The sequence below is a fragment of the Notamacropus eugenii genome, chromosome 1 (assembly GCF_028372415.1).
Source record: "Notamacropus eugenii isolate mMacEug1 chromosome 1, mMacEug1.pri_v2, whole genome shotgun sequence".
Lineage (NCBI taxonomy): Eukaryota > Metazoa > Chordata > Mammalia > Diprotodontia > Macropodidae > Notamacropus > Notamacropus eugenii.
The window spans coordinates 502,679,695-502,697,367 of record NC_092872.1 but is presented as its reverse complement, the minus strand read 5'-3'; the positions used below and the strand labels follow the sequence as shown (position 1 = coordinate 502,697,367).

The 17,673-nt window shown below is 38.6% G+C and overlaps 1 protein-coding gene across 1 annotated transcript in view; it reads left to right on the top strand.

The window, feature by feature from the left end:
• The first annotated feature begins 1,137 nt into the window (after window positions 1–1,137).
• CDH4 (cadherin 4) overlaps window positions 1,138–17,673 on the top strand; it is a 1,168,514-nt gene continuing 1,151,978 nt past the window's right edge. Inside the window, exons 1-2 of the mRNA XM_072633380.1 lie at window positions 1,138–1,231; window positions 4,302–4,413. Of these exons, the coding sequence (XP_072489481.1) occupies window positions 1,175–1,231; window positions 4,302–4,413 (169 nt within the window). The 5' untranslated portion in view covers window positions 1,138–1,174. The remainder of the gene's footprint in view (window positions 1,232–4,301; window positions 4,414–17,673) is intronic.

Sequence of the window (17,673 nt, the reverse complement as noted above, 5' to 3'; positions counted from 1 at the left end):
TTTGGCTCTTCAGTCTTAACATTAAATACAGAAATAAAATCCAGACAATCTCAGTTCTCGACAGGAGATTGAGAACAGTGTAAATGCCGAGATTTAACCTTACAGAGGTCACCATATTCCCCAAAGTCCTGCAACTGTAAAGTATTCCTTAGCTATTGTTTCTTCAAGTAAATGAATGAATGAGTGAATTAATAAGTAAAGAGCAATAAGCTATATAGTCATTCCACTGAAGAGAAGCGGGTGGATGGTGATATTAATTAATTAACCTCGCTTATTTTTTAATCCATACTTCTCTTATGGGCCTTGGTCATTTTTTAGCATGGGTTAAAGACAGTAAGGAAAGAATATAGAAAACATCTGTCCCTCCATTGTCAAGAAGTCACCCTTCTTTCAAAAACCCTTCCTTCCACCCAAAGGTAGCACTAGTGTTTCTGAGTAGGGGCCTCTCTTATTCATTCATTTATTATTGTTATTATCATTTTTGCCCACAGTTCATCTGCATCCAGCCAACTTTCCTAGCACAAAGAATCCGCACCTCCCGGACCTGGCATAAGGCTCCTTACGCCCCCTCTCCACCCTCCTTCCGTCCACTCGCAGGTGCGAAGGAAGACTGAACAAGTCTTTCTTGTCGTCTCCATCGCGCCTCGGCTTGCAATGTAAGGGCAAGGGGAAAGACTGGAGGGGTGAGAGCCTAGGTGGTCGTGCAGGCAGCTACTGCGGGCTGGCGTTTGAAGGCGCTGGCAGAGGCTGCGTGCGGCTCCTTTAAGGCTCTCTGTCAGTCTAAGGCGAACGGGGCCGGGCTTGAGGGGCGGGGATTTTGCTGGAGCTGCACGGAGCGCGTTTCACCTGCAGTTCAGACCAGGCGGAAAAAGAGGAGCGGGCGGCAGGGAGAGCGAGCGCGCAAGCCGAGGAGAGCTCGAGAGAGGGAGGGGAAAAAACAGGGAGAGCGAGAGGGCGAGAGACAGCGAGAGAGTTGGGTTCCCCAGGAGGTGGAGGCAAGGGACCAAAAAGGTGGGGGTGGCGGGAGGGGGTGGGGGGCGGGGACCGGGGATTGCGCTGCCGGGCTGGGAGCCGGGAGCTGGCGCGGGATAGCGGCAGCGGCGGCGGCGGCGGCGGGGGCGGCGGCGAGGGCAGCGGCAGCGGCGCGTGGAGGCGCCCGGGCGCAGCGGGGAAAATGACTATTGGCTCCGGAACTCTACTTGTGCTGCTGTCGGTCTACGGCTCGCTCCGGGTAAGTTTCGTGCCCCGCTTGGTCGCCCGCGGCTGCAGCTGGAGAGCGGCTACGGGTCCCTCCTCCTGTTCTGCTGCCTCTCACTCCTGCTTTCCCTCCTCCTCCTCTTCCAAAGCCTCGGGCTCTTTGGGGTGCAGAGGGGAGGCGGTGGCGACCGGGGGTGGCGCAGGCTTCGCTAGCTCTCTCTACGCGGGCACACAAACACAACATACACACACATACACACACGCACATATATATACACACACCCCTATACTGTGTGTCCTTCTGAGTGCGGGCGTGTAGCGGTGTCTCTCGGCTGAGATCTCTGGCACGCTCTCCAAAACACACACTCTCTCACACATAGACATACACAGCTTCCTCCATCCATCCATTCATTTGGCGCTGGCAGCCCCCAAGCCCCTTCTGCCTCTTCTTGAACTGAAGGGCTGTTTGGAACCACAAGCTGGGGAGCTTGGTTTGGTCTGGCGACACGGTGCTGGGTTCTCTCTATGTGTATTACTACGCTACCTACAGCTGAACCAGCTAAGCCTCTTGACTCCTCAGCAGCAGCAGCTCTTTTAGGCTGGGATGCATGGAGCCAACCCATGTCTCTTAGGGGAGCCAGGACGACTGTGGACTTGGCGAACCTAGCCTGGAGCTGGGGATGAGAGGGAAGGAAGGGTTTGGCTAGCATCTGGAGGAGGGAAGTGTCAGAGTGGGGAGGGGGGTGGTGGTGTAGCTGCGTGGCGGGGTTCCAACTCTGCCGTCCCTTGCTCTGGGCTTTGCCTAGATGGCACAACACAGTCTCCGCTCAATTCTCAGGAAATAAATAAATAGTATTTGCAGGTGAGTATTGGCATACCTCTGGGGTTCTTCTACACGCACAAACACACCATTCTCATATACTTCCATAATACCCAAGACCGCACAGGGCATTTTGAATCTAGAGTATCTGCTTAACTTTAGAGTCTTTTGGCTTCTTGTCTGTGGGAGGTTTTGAAGCATTCTCACGGCATGGGAATATAGGAGTCGGGTCAGCAAGGGACAATGTCCCTTCCCACCTTGTTTTGCTGTTCATCTTTGGAAAGATTCTTTTGCTTTTATTTATTTTAAAATCTGTGCAGATAGCAAGGACTCTATATGGGCAACAGACTTGGACTTGTTTGGTCTTTTCTCCCTCTAGTGTTGGGGCTATTCTACCCCCTTGTTATTACTTGCACTCTTTTCCGTTTGGTGGGGGTGTCTTCATTCTTCTCTACCCACTGCACAGGAATTGGCATGGGCTAGTATCACTGCAGGTCTAGTGATCCAGGGTGGTAGTGGAAGGTTAGTAGATTTGGGGAATGTGTGGGTAAAGTCCTAGGGATTGAATCGTCCCAGAACAGAGTGGGTCTGGGAGAACGGTGCAAAAAAATCTTCTCCTTAGAAGGAGGTTCCTGGCATAGCTCTTAAATCTCCCAAACAAACAAACAAAAACCAGTCATGATATTTGTTTTCGGACAAGGGAAGGAAGGGCCTAGTGTGAATTATATACTCATGACAGCTGTCATTACAGGGAAGAACTGGGGCTAAACTTTTGTGCTAGTGTGTGATAGCCCTGGCAACTAACTAAGGACTTTGGGTGTGCCTTCGGTTTGTTTTGCAATTGAGAAAACAGTTCCCATTCAGACATTTTAAGGGGTGTGTATGGGGGAGGTGCACTTAATGCCTCAAGTTCTCCCCTGGAAGTGGGAGGAGGGGACAGCACCTGGTCCTTTAGTTTCCTTGGCTACCCTAGCCTGGAGCTGTCCAGACCCTCCCGACAGCTTCTTCGGAACTCTGCCCATCTTGTCAGAGACAGCTGAGGTCTGGGGAACTGGCATCTCCGCAGCTGGGTTTGGAACAGAAATGACAGTGATGATTTTTGTATATTGTAAAATCAAAGAAGAGGGATGTTTGATGCAGTTTAAAAATGCCTTGCCATAAGAGTGGACTTCCATATTTGAAGAAATATTTCTCCTCACGTTGTCCTTTCCCTCTAATCTCTTTAACTGCTGGAGGGGTGTGGGATAAATGAGTCTCCTTTTCTGATGGTTTGGCCCTTGTCTTCACTACAGTGTTTCTTAAGAAAGCTAGTGCTTACTACTCTCCTCATGCTCTGTAACATCCAGATCGGATCAACCTGGCTCTCTTGAGGGAAAAGAGCTACAGGGGTCAAGTTCAATAAAGAGCCTGCTGGTGCTCTTCTTTCCTCTGGCTTCCTAGATACGGAGATGTGATAGAAGTCCCTCAGGGGGGAGAGGGTGTGGGTGGTAAGGAGAGTTGCTACTTTGAATCTGCCAGCAGGTTACATCCTCTGCCTCCTTTAAGAGAGAATGCAAGATTATTGACATCATCCCTATTCAACTTGGCACCAAACTCTTGAGTGTTTGTCTACCTGTTTCCTTTAAGTGATAAAAAAGGGCTTTTGGCTTTGGTTTGATTTGGTTTGGTTTTTGGAGGGGATGGGAATGGAAGGGAGAGCATGATTTAGAATTTTTCCTTAATGTTTCTAGGACCTTTAACCTTCCCTTCCCCTCTTCCTTCAGTGAGCCAGAAAGTGCCAGAGGTGGGCCCCTAAGTCTCTTGGGTCTCTGAGGAAAGAGTAAAAACAAGATTGCCCAGCAAAGCGTATCCTCTCCAATCTCTCTTTTATTCATCACTGAGATTTTGAACCCATCGGATCCGGGGAGTTCCCTCAGCCCACATTCTGTTCTTGAGTGACTTGTTGTTATGTAGAAAACCCATTCCTTGCTGTCTATCTCATCAGTTCCATTGGAATGGTTCCCTGAAGCTTGCATGCAATGAATGTCCTGCTTAGTCTTCCTGAATAATACTTCCCTGTCTTGCATGACATTCTCTCTGTAGCTCTCCCTTTCAGTTATAACTTTAGACAGCTGAGAATCCATGTTTTCAGATTGTCGGGGAAAGATCTCTATAATTCAGCTTGAAGCCCCTTCCAAACTCTAGCTATCATAAAGATAGAGCACATAAACATGCTATCTATTTACCTATTTTTCATTCAGCTATTTTATGATTTTAAAAAAAAAAAATGTTTCTCTACTCTTAGGCCCACAATGGAAATCTTACAGTAAGAGCAGTCTGCAAACCAGGTTTCTCCGAAGAAACTTACACTGCACTAATCTCCCAAAGTGTTCTGCAAGGAGAGAAGTTACTTAAAGGTAGGAGAAAATAAGTTATGGTATTCTCAGTTGGGAAGAGCACTCAGATTTCAAAACATAGGTGGTAATATGTGTAGTACCTATTTCCTAGGATTGTTGTGAGGCTCAAATGAGATAAAGATCTGTAAGGCTCTCCAAGTGGGGCATAAAGATCAACTATTATCACCATTATTTTGAAATCAAGACTTCATTACTCTTTGGTACCTAACTTTGCCTAAACAGTGTTTCTAAGGTGAACAAAGTACAAATTGATCTACCTGGAAGTTATTTGGAATCTCTTGCAAATTATTTAGAATTCCTGTCCTTTTTGAGTGAGGTGACAAATTTCCTGGCCAAGAAATTGAAAATGGCACTTAGCCTCACCCAAATAATGTGCAGATGAGACTTTTCCCAAGTATTTTTATGTATGAAATTCAGGATTCTTAAATTATCCCTGCTTTGAAATGCATGATAAAGCAGACGTTGTTGTCGCAAATGTGGTAAACAAGCCTACAGACATTCTGTTCACAAATGTGGCATTCATTTTCATTACTGCCCCACTGACAACAAGAAAACACACATGCAAGAAGAAACTACCAATTAGCTTTATAGTAATTGCAGGATTATATTCACTTTTGTGATGACAAACTCTAAGACAGCTTCAAAATTGAAATGACAATAGATCATCCCGGATATTGATCTGTTTCCCTTTCAAACCAAACTAATTAAACTTTATATTTGCATAGTAAAAGAAATAAATCAGTTTTTCTTCTCTAAGAAGAAGAAACCTCATATTTAATACATTGAGTTATATCTCTTCCTTATCTATTCCACATCTTCCCATTGTAATAGAATTTTCTCAGAATTCGAAGTAAAGGAGGTTGGGAAGTTTACATAACAAATTGTCATAGTTCAACATTTATTACTATATAGATTATCAAATAACTTGTTTCTATGGCATTCAGAAAGGTATGACTTCTTTTTTTAACTCTAATTTTCTTAGCAGTTTGTCACTGAGGTGGGACTATGTGCTTTCCTTTTGAAAGGAAAAGCAACTATAGTTTTTAGATTCATTAGAAGTTTGTGGTGAATTTGGGGCTTCACTTCTAGCTTGAAGCCTATTGAGACAGAACAGGTTTCTATGCTGATATAACCTGTATACCTGTTCACGTCTTCATGGTGTGCCAATCAGGATATTTTAACTGACTCTAACGTCTTTTACTTGTAACTCATCAGGAAACATCTGAGATGACTTCTAAATCAGTCAGATGATGATATTGAATCCCTCATTGAGCGATAGAAAATTTGTAGGCACTTGGTATATTTATGTTTCCAAGAGGTAGAATGTAATAGAAAAAGAAAAGAAAAAAAAACTGAAAAGGTTTTTGAAACTGGGTAATTTTGATGAAAAAGATCACTAAAAGAAAATTAATGTTGACATGTGAAATTTTTTTAAAAGTGTGATGTATCCTGTGTGTGAATAAAAATTAAAGAATTTCTTGAGAGTAAATATATCTATATAGTCTCATTAAAAAAATTAAGAATTCTCCTTTAGCTAATTGTTATGTAAAGCATAACAATACTTATTGTGCCTCCTTGATGCCCTCCCTCAGCATGGCTGTGCTAGACTCTTTGGGATGGGTTTATTTGTTCATTCATTTATTTTTGTTTAGTTTTAAATTTTTAGTTTCTAACTTTTAGTTTCTAACCAGAGCTACAATTTTATTAATGTAGGGAACGTCATTGAGAAAGCAACCTTTACCAATGAGATTCAGCATCTTTTCTGCCACATAGTTATAAGAGATTTGCCAATGGCAATGAGAGGTTAAGTAACTTGTCCAGTTTTGCACAGCCAGTATGTGCCAGATTCAGTACTTGAACCCAAGTTTTCCTGACTCTAAGGCCAAGTCTCCATTTACTTTACCATGCTGACTTTCTTGGATCTATAGATACATATCAATATCTAGATCTATATGTATATCTATATACACCTATGTATATGTGCATATGTGTGTGTACACATAGTCATCCACCCACTATAGTATGTATAGGTACATAGACATAATTTTCCAATAGATTATATGCTCCTTAAGGGCAAAGGTTGTGTCTTTTTTTTTTTTTGTTCTTCTGACAGTATCTTGCACATAGAAGACATTTAACAAATGTTTGTTGAATTGAATGGAGTTGGACATAAACATCTATTGTTTATAATGTAAGGGGTAAGTGATACCTTTATATAAATACCTAGACAAACACATGCCCCTACTCAAACATATGTTTTCATTTGTGTTTGATTTTTTTTACTCTCCAAATGCTCATTACACCTGAAATATATAACAGTGAGCTTTGTTTTCATATCTGAATGGAGAATTGCAAAACACTTCACTAAACAGTGAAGAACCCTACTTATTCTCTTTTTCATGCTTAGGGGAATATAGAGATCCATTCCTCTGAGCTTGGATGTTATGCACCATCTTGTTACACTGAATTCAACTGGCTAGCTGTGTTTTTTAAGGTCCATAACTTTGGTTAACCAATGACTCTAGCACCCCCTCCCTTTTCCCTTCTCCTCTTATAACTGTTTTTAGAAGAGGAAGCAAATCCCAAAGTAATTAAATCAAGGAAATGAAAAATTCTGCACCCCCACAGTAAATTTTGGAACTTTTTACAAGCACATTCAATAGAGTCATGTATCGAAGTAGCATGTGAATCAAGTTAAACAGATAATGACAGCTTATAATTGAGTTATTTAATTGGAAATAGTTTAGCCTTAATTTGACAACAAACACTTTCACAGTCTTTGTTTCATTATAAGTATACTATAAGCTATTCACTATTACACTGTGGTTTATCCCGTTTGCCTACATCAGCTCTCCAGCATCTTAGAAACCTACAGATTCCAGCAGGAGCTATTTGTTACACAGTAATTAACTTGTTTATGATAAATGGATGGAAGAAATGTCATGGCATTTTGTTTTATGTCTAAATGAAAAGCATTTGCATTCTAAAAAATCTCATGCTAATTAGGCTTAAAATAGTTGTCCCCAATAGGGTAGCAACCACCATGTATTGTGAACCTTTGAAAGCATAATAGCTAAATATAGAGCTGTGGTGTATGAGTTTAGCTGATGTGTGGTGCTAGGAGATCCGTCAGAAAGGTTGTCTGGTGCCTTTGCTTTTCCTAGAAAGTAGTTGAATGCAACTTCAGTTTTGTTTATTTTTTGGTGGTTGGACAGAGGATAATATAACTACTGATAATTATTGATATATAGTAATGATTATTGATTGATATATGATATGATATATGGTAATATCTAAAATTGAATGGTTATGCCATTTTTTTTTCTCAAAAACAGTCATAAATCTTTAGTATGCTCCAGATAGTCTAAGATGATTACTAAGCTGGTATCTTTTTCATCACTTGGTTAGTAATTTATGTTTAACTTAACCTGGAGACAAGAGTTACCTGTAAACTTGGTGAAGTCTAATATGCTACCACTGAGAAACTTCAGACCACCTTGACACCATGTTCTGGAGGTGGGCTTTCTAGTAGGGACTGAAGACTTTGTGCTCCTTTTTATGGACTACATGGGAGGCAGGTGAATAATACATTTTGTGGTGGGGGAAGTAGCAGGATAGTGGTGGTGGCATTTGGGGATAGTGTATTTGTTCTCCAAGATCATTCCCACTTTTATCAGAATCCTATTGAATGTTCTCTACAAAGTGTGTTGAAGCATAGATAGAAGGAGGAGCAAGAGAATTGGGCTAGATAATCTCAAAAGTTTCCTTCCAGGTTTAATTTCATAAAGCTATGACCTTTGTCTTCTAGTCAAAGTTACTTTCCTGATATAAGAAAGGAAGGGGGAAGGAGGTTAAGGGGATGAGTTGTGATAAGTAGTTTATTTAATACTCTGTTGTTGCAGAGTAGGAATTAATGGAGTTTGAAAGGAAAGAGTTAACATGGCATGGAAGTCACCTAAAAATTAAGAGTTAAAAATATAAATACTACCTGACATTAAGATAATGGGAATATCAAATGAGATAACATAGGTAAGGGGCTTTACAAGCATTAATGTGTTATATAAATGATACTAACAATAATTTTTATTATTATTCATGCACACTGTTCCTCATGATGAAAACAACATACTCATGTCAGTAATTTTTAGCATATATAACTTTATGTTGGTTCAGCAGACTTAAAAAAAATGAACTCTATTTACTCTTATTATTCTCTTGTTCGAATACATAGGTAACTCATTTCTTGGGATGAAGATTGTGCACCAAAAGTCACTTGTGATCATTATAAATAATCAAGGCTATTGTTCAGCCGAATAAAAAAAAAAGTGACCCTACTTAGTTATGTAAAGATTTGATTCCAGTGACCGGTAGGTAAAATCCACAGGTCTGTGGGATTTAAATCTGGAAGGAACCTTTGAAAGCTACTGCACTCTCCTTACTTCACAGAGGGTCTGAGGTAAAAACTGATTTGTTAGAAGATGGGATTAAAGTTAAATCTGTATGGACAGGACTTGATTTGTGGGTCTGGCTCTGGGTCTCTGAATCTCAATTTCCATCTTGATTTGGGTCAATTAAAGATATTCTTTACATATCCACATCTAAAGCCTTACTTGGTAACACCAAAACATCAAAGGATGGCTACTTTTTTTTTTTTTTGAAGGGGGAAGGCAAGGCAATTGAGGTTAAGCAACTTGCCCAAGGTCACACAGCTAGTAAGTGTGTCAACTGTCTGAGTCCAGATTCAAACTTCAGTCCTGTTTCCAAGGCTGGTGTTCTACTCACTGCGTCACCTAGCTATGCTTGCTACTTTTCTTTTTTTAAAGCAACCATATTTTATTGGCAGGAGTTTGTCTACTGTACAGCTTATTGTTAATTCAGTTTTCACCTGTCCCAGTTGATAGTGTGTCAGGCCTAAAATCAGGAAGACTCATCTTCCTGAGTTCAAATCCAGCCTGAGATCTTTACTAGCTGTGCCGCTTAACTTGGGCAAGTCACTTAACCTTTTATAACTCAGTTTCATCATCTGGAAAATGAGCTGGAGAAGGAAATAGCAAACCATTTCACTGTCTTTTCCAAGAAAACTTCAAATGAGATCATGAGTCAGACATAACTGAAATACAGTATATCTATCATATCTAACTATATCTACATATTATATGTATATTTGACATGGATATTAAATGTTGAATTATTTTGCTTCTCTATACCATAAAAACCATATTATATTTTTTAAAAAGCGTATCATAGTATTGTAAGGATTTAATATTACAGTGAATTTTATATTACAATTTACACTGAACAGTCTGAGAGGCAGCATGTATAGTAGATAGACAACTGTCTTCAGAGCCTGGGAAACCTGGGTTGAAATCTAACCCATACTGGCTGCATGGTCCTTTAGTGCCCAAAGCAGCTTTTCAAGACATTAAGGTACAGAGGAGGTGCTACCTACATCAGTCCTATCCTTCACTTACTACTGTAAGGTTAGTTTCAATTCTGTTTATTCTTTGTTGTAACTCTCTCATACTTTTCTCTCACTTAATCTTTCTACAACTTGAAGAAAACATTTCCTGGAACATGATGGGACATTAGAAAAGTGACAATTTCCCAGTAAAAATAGTGATGGTAGAACTTTCAAAAATGTGATATGTGTTACATTGAATTCTTCCTTAGAAATAATGGAAACATAGTATGCTACCATCTCTTAAATGTAAATACTTGTTAAAATTTCAGTGTTCATCTAATACTGATCTGAACTTTATAGACTCCTTGGCTATGTTTACTGATCTTACCCTCAACTGGGAGCAGGTATTTTCTAATGCTGGACATGTAGTAAGTGGTCTGAGCCCAGATCTCTCACTCTGTTTTCAGTCCTTGCCAACTTTTGGAAAAGCAGAAGATGGAAAGATCCAACTGAAGTTTCTAGCCAGTTCTGGAAACCCTTTAAAACATTTGATGAGCTTGGTTTAGGAAAGCTTGGTTCTTGCCTGAACCAATTTATACAAATTGTGCATAATGTGAGTGAGTTGTAACATTAATGAGATTTATGATCGTAAATCAAGAAAAGCACACATACACCAACTTATTGTTGGTACGGATTCAGGAAGATTCAGCCTTTCATTCTATGTCTTGAGGTGGAGACTTGTAGGAGATGATGGTCTCTACCTCTAAATGTTGAATTTTAAACTATTCTCAAAAGTCATAAATGTTTCCTGGATCCTTTCTCTAGGATTACAATAATAAGGTATCTAAAATGATGCTTTCAATTTTTTTGTTGTTTTTAAAGGACATTGTACCTGTTCTTCAAAGCATTTGTTCTTTCCTTTGGTGACATGAACCATCCTGTATTCCAGAATACTAGTGAGTCCTATATTTGAATTGGTGTCATGGTCCTCTTGGCTTCATCAGTGAAGCCCTTAGTAGAATGACTACTTGTTTAAGCCTCAGTGACCTTGAATTGATGGGCTTTTCACTCACCCTTTCCTTTATATAATAGTCTCAATGGACTGATTCTGTAAGACCACTCTTTATTTTGGTAAGGCTTTTATGACATATAACTTTTTACCTTCAGAAATATAAATTTTCTAATTATACCCTACTGGGATTTTTTTGTTAAAGTTTAAAGCATATTTAGTATAGTTAAATGTATTGTTTGCCTTGTGACTTTTATGATATGAATTTTTAAATGCTGGAATTTGAAAGAAAGATTTTTATGGATTTTTAGGTAGTGATAAATGAAGGCAGGTTAACATTAAGGGAAGGGAGTTTTCTTTTTCTTTCTTTTCTGATGAAAGCATGGTTAAATAAACATTAGACTTAATTAGAAGCATTCAGATAAAAGAAAAAAAGCAAAGCATCTGTCTTTTCAAAGGATTTACCTATTATTCTGATTTTTTGAAAGTACAATCTTTTTGCTAGTGAATTCATGTATTTTAAAAAAGGAAAAAAACTCTTTCAATTAATTTCTTTCAGTCAGGGCCTCTAAAGTTCTCATATCTTTATTCTTGTAAAACATAACAGTACTTGTGAGCCTCAATAAGCTCCCAGTTAGGTAATAGAGATAATATGTATAACATAAAGTAAGGAACACTGGATTTCAAATTAAGAGGATGTGCTCTCCTTCTTATTAACCTTTGTGATTTTTCTGGAAGTCACTTAACCTCTTAGTTTTTCCATCTTTAAAATGAGGATACTGGAAAAAGAGATGATCTGAATTCTGAATCCTTCTTGTGATCTGAAGGGTTCAGTTTGGCTATACCTATTGCTTTTTCCTGATTATCCTCCATTCTTTCAGGTCAGTGTCTCTGCTGCTCATCTCAGTGCAACTAATTCTTCCCCTTTGGTTCTTTTGCCCAGCAAAAGAGCGAATCATCTTTCTTCCATGAAGACTCACAGATCTTCTCCTTCTTTCTTTCTCACCATTTGACAAAGAGGAGGAAGAACAAATGGAACAGTCCTTTTGTAATTTTGGTGTGCTGATAGGAAGTGACATGGGATTATAGGATCACAGATGCCCAGAACATTCATCTAATCCATCATCTTCATTTTGCAAATTAAGAAACTGAAGTATAAAGCAAGTTATTTGTCCAATGTCTCATCACAGGCATCACAAATAGGGAAAGTTTTACAGAATTTTGCAGTCCTAAGGCAGAACAGTGTAATAGAAAAGGTGGTGGACTTTAAATCCCTTCTGCTGCCTATGTGACCTTGGACAAATTGCTTCACTTCTCTGAGTTCCTACTTCCTTATCTGTAAAATGGGAATAATAGTGCCTGGGCAGCCTACCTGTCAGGGTTGTTATGAAGATCAAAAGAATTAACTGTGTAAAGCAATTTGTAAATATTCTAGCACCACATAAATATTAGTCACTACTTATTGTTTAATGACATAACTGTGAGGGAACAGTTAGAAGTAATTTCAGATATGACTCTTACTACCTAGAAACTTACTTTTCCTATCCAGTGTGATATTACACACTATAAATATTTTAAAATTACAAGTCTGACTAAATTTGTGCTACTTCAAAACCTTTAGTGACTGCCTATTGCCATTGGGATAAAGGGGAAGGAACTCCTTGGCTTCACGTTAAAAGTTTTTTTTTAAAATAAATTTGGTTTTCCAGCATTATTTCGGTTAATTCCTTTCCCCTCTAATCTCTTGCCTCTGGACTTTTGCAAGGCTATCCCCTATCCCTTTCCTTTATTTAAAACTCAGGTCAGTACAGCATCCTACAGAAAATGATCTCTTCTAGTTGTCAGTATTTTCTTCTCCTGAAAATGATCATACATATGTACAAATATGTACACACATATGCATATGTATGTCTATATATATTTAAATGCTTTGTCCATTTACATATTGTGCCCATCCTCCTAGTAGAGCATAAACTCATTGAGGGACAAGTGCTACTGCTGTTTGTCGTTGTGTCCCCAGCGCCAAGCATACTGCTTTGCTTATATTAAAGAAATGCTTTTTGAATTTTATTAGTAAGCACATTTGAAATGGGGTGAGCATTACTCATCCATTCTTGTTCCTTATTCCCATTCAGCCCTAGGCCAATGAAGTTTTGTGTTAGATGAGTTCCTAAAGCATTGGAAGGGACCATAGAGATCATCTAATCAAACCTCTCACCCAATGTAGGAGTCTTTTCCTTAACGTATGGTCATCCAACCTTTACTTGAACCCCTCCGTTTATGGGTAACTCCTTTTTGGAGGTAATAATGTGTCATTATTAACTGATTTTAACAGTTGCAAAGTTCTTTACATTGGGCTGAAATCCACCTCCATATAACTTCTACTTATGGTCTCAAAGACTACCTTCTTCAGCCAAAGTACATCTAAACATTCTTTTAAATGACATTTCCTTTCAGGTATTTGAAAGTGGCAATCTTGTCCCCTGTTAGACTCCTGGATTATCAGTTGTTTTGGTTCTTTTGCTACTGTAATAGTTTAATAGAAACTATCTTAGGTGGCCATTAAATAAAAGCAACAATGTACAACTGTGGTAGAAATTTAAATTAGCACATATGCTGAGTAGTAAAAGTGATAGCTAGGTAGGTGTCATGGATTAGTAGCACCACATAGGTTAACTTCCATTTGGTTCATTTAAAACCAAAAGAAACCTTATCTAGGGGCTATCACCATCAGGAAAATTTTTTCTTTCTAGTTGCCAACAATTAGGATTTAGGTTGGCAGCTTCTTAGTGGGCACTAAAATGAAGATTTTTCTAATGTTGATGATCAGAGAAGTGTAAAATAAGGACCACAGTGTCAGTAACTGAAGATCTTACGTCTTTTAACTTCTTCTTGTTTGGATTCTCAGTGGTTTCTTTCTGACAGTGTCTGGGGATTTAGGGAGGATTAAGGTAAGCTTTTAGAGAGATATAAACATCCTTGGGCCACAGGAGGGCTGCCCCATGCTTTACTAATAAGAACACATTCCATGTGATAATTTAGACTGGAGATATTACCTTCCTTGGTGAAATTCATACAGTTAAACCTAAAAGTTTAGTGATTGGCATCATTCTAAGAATGTGGTTTCTTTTTAAAATGAAAATGTTTCAAATATGGCTGCTTAATTTTGCATTCTAAATACAATGTGTGTGTGTGTGTGTGTGTGTGTGTATACACTCTACGTGCATAGAAGGACATAATTCTTTTGCCCTTGAACAAATAAGGCAGTAAATGAGCCCTCAGCTTTCAGGTTGGCAGCTTGCTTTGCACCAGAGGAAATGACTCAGGAATATGTGTGTGTGTGTGTACACTTGAAGGTCCACATATGGGGCTGAATGCATACATCAAGGAATTGTGCTTGAGAGGCAAAGATGAACAGAGAACATAGATGAAGAGTGGTACATTGGCTACAATCTGTAGAAGCATAAAATGTTAGTTTCATGTCTGAAATGCTGCTAAAGTAAACAGAGACAATGAGTTAGGATGGGTTGGTGCCATTTTTATGTGCATTGTTATTATTCTGGAGGGCATATGTTTTATTCCATAACTGGCAACCTAAAATGCTACTCAGATGAGTACATTGAAATAATGCTATGCATTTCAATCACACCTAAATTGTAAAAGAGACACTTTGGTGTAGTTTAGTATTTTATATTACAAAGCATGACATTGAACAATTTCATTGAAATTAACATGTGCATGGAACATTTGATCTCTTCTCATTATCTGCCTCTGTCTAAAGGAGTCTTCACAAGGATTATGGCTGAGATGACATCACATAGGTATATTGTAAATATTTTGTTAATCTAAAGCTCACTCTTTATTTGAAAGATGGATTGTTTTACAGAAATGTAGCACTTCTATTAGAAAAAAGAGCAGACTCCCTCTACTGCTGAGATGTGGAGCAGCTCACTGAACAGGGACAGAGTGATAGTACATTTTCAGGCAGAGAGGTATTTATAGAAACTTCACTCCCTAAAAATGCTTCACTGGAGAAATGCAAAAAGGCATTATTTCAGGATCTGAATATCTCACTTCTTGTTTTTCAGGCAGCTTCATCTTTGTATGCTGGTTGCTTTGTTCCATTGAAAGCTGAGAGTTTACAACTGGACGGAGAAAGCTGCTGTTGAGCCAGCTTTCAGTGGGCCAAATCTTCCTACCATTTACTCTTCTCCAGTAGTTAGCACTGAAAATTTGCATCTGCAATCTAAATGAAGGACTAAACCATATTTTTGCAAGACAGTTGCTGGTGGTGTTTTGAAATAGTAACAGTAATGTTACAACATTACTGTTATATCAGCGTAATTGTATCAATTGTTGGATTAGCCATTTTGGTATCTGCTTAGCTTGAATGAATCTTCATATTTGCACAGTTTTATACACTCTCCAGGAAGGGATTCCCTAATGGGAGGTATAGTAAATGGACAGTTTCAGATGTTGTTTCTTGGTTGTTATGATGAGTCTATAGGTCAGATACTGGTCTGCAGGCAGCACTTTTCATTTAGATGGAATGCTAGTTTGAACATCTTATAAAGGTTTCAATGTCTGTAATTTTAGGGGGAATGAATCTCAAAAGTTCTTAGAGCCAGTATGGGGAGGGAACAAGGCCTCGAAACCTAGGGCATATACTTTTACCTGGTAGAAGAGAAAGTGTAGGGCACCTAGCGTTTACTTTGCTATGGCATATTTTACATCATTGATGCTCATTTGCTGCTGAGCCAAAGCTCAAAGATAAAAAGCAAACACAGGGAAGACTCAATCTCACTGGGTAGAAGAATTCCATGTATCTTTGCAAAGAAAAACTGAGGTTTTGCAAATTAACTTCAAGATGCTCTTTAAAATGCTCAGATTCTGTTTAAGCATTATGAAAATTGAAAGGGACAAGATTTCTATTTTGCACGATTTAAAATAGGACATTCTCAAAGGAGTTTTGCTAATCTCTGGTGGGCATCGCCCTTGATTCAATGAATAATTTACTCTTTTGACTTGCTGTGCAGTTCCTTGCTGTTTGTCAGGACCCATTATTTCATTGATGGTGCTGAAATTGATTATTGGATATTAGCTATTTGTTGATAGGTTACATTTCCCAAATGATACAGTGTTTGTCACTTCTTAGCATAGGCAAGATGTAGCTCTTGGCTCTTTTTCCAGAAATATATTAGGCTTGTTTTTAGCTGCACTGATAGACACATTGGATTTAGAACCTGGCATGGATTCTGATAGTGGAAACTACTTTACCTGTCTATTTCGTTGCTCATCCTAATAAAACAATTACCTTCTTTTACCTACTCCAATATCTCTAGAAATTATGGAGAAGTTTCTGGTATAGTAGCTCTTATCTTCATAGCAGCTATGGACAGGAAAAATATACCTTCTTGAAGAAAAAACTGTTGAGTTATAAAATCACAGATTTAGTACTAGAGCAGACTTAAAGGATCCTTCCATCTAACCACCTCATTAAAAAAAATAGATGAAGATCTCAGACCCAAAGAGTTTGACTGACTTGCCTAGGTCACAGAGTTAGTAGTGGAGCTGGGATTTGAACCCAAAGACTGTACACTTTTCCCAGTGTTTCATGTTGCCTCATGTAATCTTACCCCAACATTTACATTACATTTATGTGACAGTTAGGGTCATTGTGTTATAGTGGGTAGAGTACTAGACTTGGTGTCATTAAGATGCAGGTTCAAATCCTGTGTCAGAGACTCTCTGAGCCTCAATTTCCTCATCTGTAAAAATGTGAGTACTAAATTTCTGCACATTCTTATTTGAGACTCAGAAAACATATGTCAAATGCTCCTCATATTTTAAAGTATTATACAAATATCAGTTATTCTCATGTGAAATCTTTTTTTTTTTAATCTCAGTAAAGCCTGAGGTGTCAATTTATGATCTGGAGTATAAGATGAGATATTCCCCCCTCCTGCCATCTCTGCTCCCACAGATGGAATGAGAGACCTGCCTTTTATAGTGGTGTTTTCTCATCAAGCTGTGGTTTTATGTCATAGATTTTTCCCCCCTTTATAAATTCTGTACATTTGAGCCAGGGACCTCTTGGCATTTGATATATATTTGAAATTGAATAAATAAATTATGTAATAATTTTAAAAGCTTTCTAGGATCATTGAGGTTGAAAGGCATTACATAAAAATAAGGTACTTCTTGTTATTTATTAATATGGGTATTGGGATGATTGGATTATGTCCCATCATGTTTGACGCTTGAGTATGAATGAGTTGATAATGTTAGAAAATGAATATTCCAAACATGTTAGCCAATAGGCTCCCTGGTTGTTCACAAGCTTACACTTTAAAAAAATGATTTAGAATGGATCTTAGCCTTATTTGTTTTTTTTTCTTCCAGAAACAGTGGTGATAGTACTATAATACTTTTTTCTTATTTTGCCCTTGTTTTTAAGGGCAGAGTGAGGATAGCACTGAAGATTATAAATTTGTAATGAAAAGCCCACAAAATTATAGAGACTTTGAAATGAAGCCCCACTACATTATTATTTGTTGTTTAAAGACATTAGGACTGATCACACAGAAATGTAAGTCAAACTTCCACAACAGAAAAAAAAAGTTACGTTTTAAAGGCTAATAGTTTGTAAATGTCAATTTTCTCTAATCCCAGCTAACAAAAGTAGCTTAGCAAATGCAGATGCCATTCCACCAAAATTACAAAGGCCTCCGATAACTGTTTTTAATTCTCATATTCTTTGAAACTACTATGGTTTCATCACAGACTGGCATTTTACACATGTGCTTGAATAATTGAGCATTTATAAAGAGAGAATAGAGAGAAATGACAC